Consider the following 8,484-nt stretch of genomic DNA (forward strand, 5'->3'; position numbering starts at 1 on the left):
TTATGAAGAACCTGAAGGCAGCATTTCTCTACTTTTACCCACAATCCTGTGCAGAAAAACGAATGGTCTATTTAGATAAAACTGGGAGAGGATGATATTAATATACTTTAAAAAAAAGAAAATATATCATTGTACGTACTACAACATATATTTTAACAATATTCTTAAACATATTTGTATTTTTAAATACATTTAAAATGTACAACTGTACTTGTGATTGAAATAAAAATGTTGCTGTGAATTTGCCACCCCTCAACAAACAAAAATATGTCTGGTCTGGTCTGGATGTACAGCACCTTCAATGTCACATTTGTTGTGTGTAAAGTAGCTGAACGTCTTTCAGCGAATTTGTTTCTAAACGTTTAAAACATGTTTAAATTAAATTGTATATTAGTTAGTTCTGTCAATAACGTATGCCGACAGCTTGCTGCCTCCGTAAATGCAAACGGAAGCTCCCTGTAAGTGTTCTGTGCTTCACTAGCATCCCTGTTAGCTAGCGGCTAATGTTAGCTCTGATGAAGTCAGTCTGCTGCATGTGTTATATGTAGTATGCATGTTATTTTATGCACTGATCTTTGTTTTCTTTGTTTATTTGCTTCTGTAGATGTATCCTAAATTCCAGTTAACATTAAGTAATGTCTGATTTAAACACACAACTTTAGAAGACTTGTTATACCAATAACAATTGTCTTAATATCAGTTAACGTTAATCAACTGGGGAAGTTTCATGGTGACATCTATTAGTTTTAGTTTTGAACCCTATCCACCTGTAGTGACATTTAACAATACATATCTTAAGGGCTGTTTTATCAAAATGAGTTTTCTTTTGTATACTTATAGACATTTCCACTTCCGTACCACTTAAATACAACAAACCTTTCACTTAAATAAAACTAATGTCAACAAAATGAAACAAGAATTTTGAACCTGTTTATCCAATGTTCAGATTTCTGTTCCAGAAATGCAAATGAGCACATATTTAATGAGATAATGCCTCATTTGCTTATTTAAACATACATTTTCAGTAAACTTGTAATATGGAAAATATGTGTCCTAATGTAAGTAGTCAACTGGGGAAGTTTCATGGTGATATCAATCAGTTAAAATGTTATGCCTATTCACCTGTAGTGTCCTCTTATTGTACATATTGACCAGATAATGGCCACACTGGTTTACGACGATGGTGCTGATGAAAGTGTGTGTTTTCAGGTGTGGAAGCGTCGGGCTGCAGCGGACATTGTGTTCCAGTGCTGTCAGACTTCAGGAGGCCAAAGCGTCGAGCACAGAAGCTGAGAATACCAACACTGACTTCAGGTCAGACGACGCCACACACGCAGCTGCACATAGAGTCTACTGACGCACTGATTCTGCTTTATTACTACTGTTTTCCTTTTAACTGAAGTGGTTGGATCAGGATTGTAAAAGTGTAACCAGAAATGCTCAACAGATTGAGTTGGTATTTATTTGATATACCTGGGGTTATTCATTTATGTCCACTTTTCTTTTAAGGCCCACATCTAGAATGTTGCAAAGCAGAAGCTTCCACTTTATTTTCTTGTTGTCTTCTATCGTTTTACCCGTCGTTGATTCCGGAGATGTTTTGTACATAAATGCCTTTTGCTCGCTGTGTCATGGAGCTCTAGGATTCATTACAGACATCAGATCTCTTCCTCACCGCTGTGTGTTGTACTCTACAGTGGATCGGCCTCAGTCACTGATATGTGTGTATTTAAAAAACTATTCTTGGTAAAATTCCTTCCTCCTTCTTTCAAGAATTGTGAAATAAAGCTTTTAGATTGTCTGCACCTTCTGCATGAAACTGATCTTAAACGTTAACACATAGTAACCCTGAGAGAGTCCAGGCTGCCTGTGTGCTCACTGAAATCTGTGTGCTTCTGTGTTAACTGTTGAAACTTCTTGACTCTGTCTTGCTTGTCTATCTGGACAAACCTGGTCACATAAAGACTCAACAGAAGAACTTCTCGCTGCAGTGTAATAAAGTCGACGTGATATTAACCTTTACGTTTGAATCCTACAGCAAGTTTCCTCCCCTGCCTGGCCAGGACAGTTTACTGAGATGGGAGGGAAAGACGTTTGAGGAGATACCAATCGTTCACATTAAATCAACATACAACAAGTGAGTGGATTGTGTAAATTAAACAGTAAAACATTTCCTGATGGTCTTGTGGGTGTTGAGTTGTAGCAAAAGTTAATGACTATTTTCTTTATGAATGTCGAAGCTTCTACTGAGTTTACAAATGAAGCTTCAAATGTCACTCGTCAAGTTTCACCCTGAAAAAAAGAGAAAGGAAATAGTTTATTTAAATGTAGTTTATGAATCTGTTGGTTATTACAGCTGCGTGCCTCCCTTTGTGCGCGACAAGCAGGAGAGCAAACTGTTATTTGACTGCAGTGAAAATGTTGTTTTTGAGGTTAAACACCAACAAATATAGTTTGAAGAAGAACATTTGGTTTGATAAGAACATGTTGGGAAATGATTACAGTTGACTTCTGGACTTTAAACGCTCTGAAGTTATTGGAAATGTTTGGATCACAGTCGGAAACATTCCTCTGCAGCACCACTGGAGTCTAAATACTAATAGTATAAAACTAATAATATTAGTGCAGCTTCATCTGTATCTGTGTCTGTATCTGTGTCTGTATCTGTATCTGTGTCTGTATCTGTGTCTGTATCTGTGTCTGTATCTGTATCTGTGTCTGTATCTGTGTCTTTTTTCTGTATCTGTGTCTGTATCTGTGTCTGTATCTGTGTCTGTGTCTATCTGTATCTGTGTCTTTTTTCTGTATCTGTGTCTGTATCTGTGTCTGTGTCTGTGTCTCTATCTGTATCTGTGTCTGTATCTGTGTCTGTATCTGTATCTGTGTCTTTTTTCTGTATCTGTGTCTGTATCTGTGTCTGTATCTGTGTCTGTATCTGTGTCTGTGTCTGTATCTGTGTCTTTTTTCTGTATCTGTGTCTGTATCTGTATCTGTGTCTGTGTCTGTATCTGTGTCTGTGTCTCTATCTGTATCTGTATCTGTGTCTTTTTTTCTGTACCTGTGTCTGTATCTGTGTCTGTGTCTCTATCTGTGTCTGTGTCTGTATCTGTATCTGTGTCTGTGTCTCTATCTGTATCTGTGTCTGTGTCTGTATCTGTGTCTCTATCTGTATCTGTATCTGTGTCTGTGTCTTTTTTCTGTATCTGTGCACAAATACCAGCTTTAAACATGATGCATATTTCCGACTGTTCACACAGTTATGAGTCAGTGACCCAGTAAAATGTCTTGTTCTGCACCAGCACACACATCCAGCTGACAGAGAGCTCAGGGAAGTCGATGGTCAGGACGTCCTGCGGAACCGAAGGCTTCAAGAACGTCAAGAAGGCGACGCCCCTCGCCTCTCAGAGCGCTGGCGTCTCTGCTGCTACTGTACGTGTGCATGTTACTCTGACACTCAGAGATCAGTGTGTTGCTCAGGAACACGAGACGATTTGCCTATAATAAGTAAATATTAGTGAAGACCGTAACTTGTTTTTCCACTCGGTCATATCAGGAAGAAATCAGAAACTCGCACTGTAGTAAGTCTTAAAATAAATAATTAAATAAGTCATAAAAGTCTTGAATTAGTCATTAAATAAGTCATTAAATAAGTCATTAAATAAGTCATTAAATAAGTCACAAAAGTCTTAAATAAGTCTTAAAATAAATCATTAAATAAGTCATAAAAGTCTTGAAATAGTCATTAAATAAGTCACAAAAGTCTTAAATAAGTCTTAAAATAAATCATTACATAAGTCACAAAAGTCTTAAATAAGTCTTAAAATAAATCATTAAATAAGTCATGAAAGTCTTGAATTAGTCATTAAATAAGTCATTAAATAAGTCTTAAATAAGTCATTAAATAAGTCTTAAATAAGTCTTAAATAAGTCTTTAAAAAGTCTTAAAATAAATCATTAAATAAGTCATTAAATTAGTCATCAAATAAGTCTTAAATAAGTCATTAAATAAGTCATTAAATTAGTCATTAAATAAGTCATCAAATAAGTCTTAAATAAGTCATTAAATAAGTCTTAAATAAGTCATTAAATAAGTCATTAAATAAGTCATCAAATAAGTCTTAAATAAGTCATTAAATAAGTCTTAAATTAGTCTTAAATAAGTCATTAAATAAGTCATTAAATTAGTCATTAAATAAGTCATCAAATAAGTATTAAATAAGTCTTAAATTAGTCATTAAATAAGTCATTAAATAAGTCATTAAATAAGTCTTAAATTAGTCATTAAATAAGTCATCAAATAAGTATTAAATAAGTCTTAAATTAGTCATTAAATAAGTATTAAATAAGTCATTAAATAAGTCATTAAATAAGTCATTAAATAAGTCTTAAATTAGTCATTAAATAAGTCTTAAATAAGTCTTAAATTAGTCATTAAATAAGTCTTAAATAAGTCTTAAATAAGTCTTAAATTAGTCATTAAATAAGTCTTAAATTAGTCATTAAATAAGTCTTAAATAAGTCTTAAATTAGTCATTAAATAAGTCTTAAATTAGTCATTAAATAAGTCTTAAATTAGTCATTAAATAAGTCTTAAATTAGTCATTAAATAAGTCATTAAATAAGTCATAAATTAGTCATTAAATAAGTCATTAAATAAGTCATTAAATAAGTCTTAAATAAGTCTTAAATAAGTCTTAAATAAGTCATTAAACAAGTCATTAAATAAGTCTTAAATTAGTTATTAAATAAGTCATTAAATAAGTCTTAAATAAGTCGTAAATAAGTCTTAAATAAGTCATTAAATAAGTCTTAAATAAGTCTTAAATAAGTCTTAAATAAGTCTTAAATTAGTCTTAAATTAGTCATTAAATAAGTCTTTAATTAGTCATTAAATAAGTCATTAAATAAGTCTTAAATTAGTCATTAAATAAGTCATTAAATAAGTCTTAAATAAGTCTTAAATAAGTCTTAAATAAGTCTTAAATAAGTCATTAAATAAGTCTTAAATAAGTCTTAAATAAGTCATTAAATAAGTCTTAAATAAGTCTTAAATTAGTCTTAAATTAGTCATTAAATAAGTCATTAAATAAGTCTTAAATAAGTCATTAAATAAGTCTTAAATAAGTCTTAAATAAGTCTTAAATAAGTCTTAAATAAGTTTTTAAAAGGTCTTAAAATAAATCATTAAATAAGTCATTAAATTAGTCATCAAATAAGTCTTAAATAAGTCATTAAATAAGTCATTAAATTAGTCATTAAATAAGTCATCAAATAAGTCTTAAATAAGTCATTAAATAAGTCTTAAATAAGTCATTAAATAAGTCATTAAATAAGTCATCAAATAAGTCTTAAATAAGTCATTAAATAAGTCTTAAATTAGTCTTAAATAAGTCATTAAATAAGTCATTAAATTAGTCATTAAATAAGTCATCAAATAAGTATTAAATAAGTCTTAAATTAGTCATTAAATAAGTCATTAAATAAGTCATTAAATAAGTCTTAAATTAGTCATTAAATAAGTCATCAAATAAGTATTAAATAAGTCTTAAATTAGTCATTAAATAAGTATTAAATAAGTCATTAAATAAGTCATTAAATAAGTCATTAAATAAGTCTTAAATTAGTCATTAAATAAGTCTTAAATAAGTCTTAAATTAGTCATTAAATAAGTCTTAATTAAGTCTTAAATTAGTCATTAAATAAGTCTTAAATAAGTCTTAAATAAGTCTTAAATTAGTCATTAAATAAGTCTTAAATTAGTCATTAAATAAGTCTTAAATAAGTCTTAAATTAGTCATTAAATAAGTCTTAAATTAGTCATTAAATAAGTCTTAAATTAGTCATTAAATAAGTCATTAAATAAGTCATTAAATAAGTCATTAAATAAGTCATTAAATAAGTCATTAAATAAGTCACAAAAGTCTTAAATAAGTCTTAAAATAAATCATTAAATAAGTCATAAAAGTCTTGAAATAGTCATTAAATAAGTCACAAAAGTCTTAAATAAGTCTTAAAATAAATCATTACATAAGTCACAAAAGTCTTAAATAAGTCTTAAAATAAATCATTAAATAAGTCATGAAAGTCTTGAATTAGTCATTAAATAAGTCATTAAATAAGTCTTAAATAAGTCATTAAATAAGTCTTAAATAAGTCTTAAATAAGTCTTAAATAAGTCTTTAAAAAGTCTTAAAATAAATCATTAAATAAGTCATTAAATTAGTCATCAAATAAGTCTTAAATAAGTCATTAAATAAGTCATTAAATTAGTCATTAAATAAGTCATCAAATAAGTCTTAAATAAGTCATTAAATAAGTCTTAAATAAGTCATTAAATAAGTCATTAAATAAGTCATCAAATAAGTCTTAAATAAGTATTAAATAAGTCTTAAATTAGTCATTAAATAAGTCATTAAATAAGTCATTAAATAAGTCTTAAATTAGTCATTAAATAAGTCATCAAATAAGTATTAAATAAGTCTTAAATTAGTCATTAAATAAGTATTAAATAAGTCATTAAATAAGTCATTAAATAAGTCATTAAATAAGTCTTAAATTAGTCATTAAATAAGTCTTAAATAAGTCTTAAATTAGTCATTAAATAAGTCTTAAATAAGTCTTAAATTAGTCATTAAATAAGTCTTAAATAAGTCTTAAATTAGTCATTAAATAAGTCTTAAATTAGTCATTAAATAAGTCTTAAATAAGTCTTAAATTAGTCATTAAATAAGTCTTAAATTAGTCATTAAATAAGTCTTAAATTAGTCATTAAATAAGTCTTAAATTAGTCATTAAATAAGTCATTAAATAAGTCTTAAATTAGTCATTAAATAAGTCATTAAATAAGTCTTAAATAAGTCTTAAATAAGTCTTAAATAAGTCATTAAACAAGTCATTAAATAAGTCTTAAATTAGTTATTAAATAAGTCATTAAATAAGTCTTAAATAAGTCGTAAATAAGTCTTAAATAAGTCATTAAATAAGTCTTAAATAAGTCTTAAATAAGTCATTAAATAAGTCTTAAATTAGTCTTAAATTAGTCATTAAATAAGTCTTTAATTAGTCATTAAATAAGTCATTAAATAAGTCTTAAATTAGTCATTAAATAAGTCATTAAATAAGTCTTAAATAAGTCTTAAATAAGTCTTAAATAAGTCTTAAATAAGTCTTAAATAAGTCATTAAATAAGTCTTAAATAAGTCTTAAATAAGTCATTAAATAAGTCTTAAATAAGTCTTAAATTAGTCTTAAATTAGTCATTAAATAAGTCATTAAATAAGTCTTAAATAAGTCTTAAATAAGTCATTAAATAAGTCTTAAATTAGTCATTAAATAAGTCTTTAATTAGTCATTAAATTAGTCATTAAATAAGTCATTAAATAAGTCTTAAATAAGTCATTAAATAAGTCCTACTATGGCATAAAAACAGTAACATTATAGTGTGCCTAATGTAGCTGACATCTTCTGTGTCTCCTCTGAACAGAAAGCCGCAGCGAAGGGCGTGACGTTCGTGCGTGTTGTGGTCAAAGGTCTCGGTCCCGGACGTTGGGTAAGTCGAAGAAGAAGATGCATCGCTGTTTCTACCACAGGCCTTGTGATGCGTGTCGGCCCCAACACATCTGAAATGATTGTAGACGTTATTCTTTAACCTTTAGACACCTTGAGTTTGGTTGTTTTTGTAATGCGGGTAATTTAAGGCCGTCGAAGGCGCCTCAGACTTCTTCATCTGTTACGCCAGCTTCCGTAATGAACGAGCGTATTGTTCTCTGTGTGCAGTCTGCCATCGAAGGCTTGACGATGGGAGGCCTGAAGGTGATATCGATCACCGACAACACCCCCGTGCCGCACAATGGATGCCGCCCACGCAAAGCCAGAAGGATGTGATCTCCCTGAACCAGAATGCATTGCAGCAGGAGGAAGCGGTCGTGCAGTAATATGCTAAATAAAGTGTTTTGTTGTGTAACTTCCCCGACTCTGAGCTGAACTTACATAATTCATTAGTGGAAGTAATTACAGTTATTAATGAGCACAGGTGTGTCGGTCCTCCGCTGCGACTGTTGACTCACCAACCATCTTCAGCCTCGCTGCCTCCACGGAGACGAGGTTGCACTGCAGCGTCGATGCTTTCACTTTGACGTGGACACAGCTGGTCGTCATGGAGACTGAACACTTGAACCGAGTTAAAGCCGCACTAACACACAACAGGGTTTCCATCAGCGACGCTCACACTGCAACCCTCGCTGCTCAGATTACATCTGTGTGTTTGGCTGTTCACATTATTATTTAATTGGAGCCCAAATCTGAATTGAAAAGTTCAGATTCCACGTGTTTGAGCTTTTTATGAAGAAGAAAAACCAATGAGTGCTGCTCGTTCCACTAGCTGATCTGAGTGATATTAATGCGACTAAATCATTTATAAATCCCAATGTCATAAATACAATTTGAAGACCTTTTGAAAGATTGATTTAAGACATTTTAATAGAA

General features: G+C 30.0%; 1 protein-coding gene across 1 annotated transcript; it reads left to right on the forward strand.

Annotated features, from left to right (window-relative positions):
- The first annotated feature begins 271 nt into the window (after nt 1–271).
- mrps11 (mitochondrial ribosomal protein S11) lies at nt 272–7,965 on the forward strand. Its single transcript, XM_029428696.1, has 6 exons — nt 272–458; nt 1,210–1,314; nt 2,039–2,137; nt 3,300–3,429; nt 7,484–7,549; nt 7,777–7,965. The coding sequence occupies exons 1-6, from the start codon at nt 370–372 to the stop codon at nt 7,882–7,884; spliced, it is 597 nt and encodes a 198-aa protein (XP_029284556.1). The 5' UTR covers nt 272–369; the 3' UTR covers nt 7,885–7,965.
- Nucleotides 7,966–8,484: the final 519 nt, after the last annotated feature.

Source organism: Cottoperca gobio, chromosome 3, assembly GCF_900634415.1.
Source record: "Cottoperca gobio chromosome 3, fCotGob3.1, whole genome shotgun sequence".
NCBI classification, from domain to species: domain Eukaryota; kingdom Metazoa; phylum Chordata; class Actinopteri; order Perciformes; family Bovichtidae; genus Cottoperca; species Cottoperca gobio.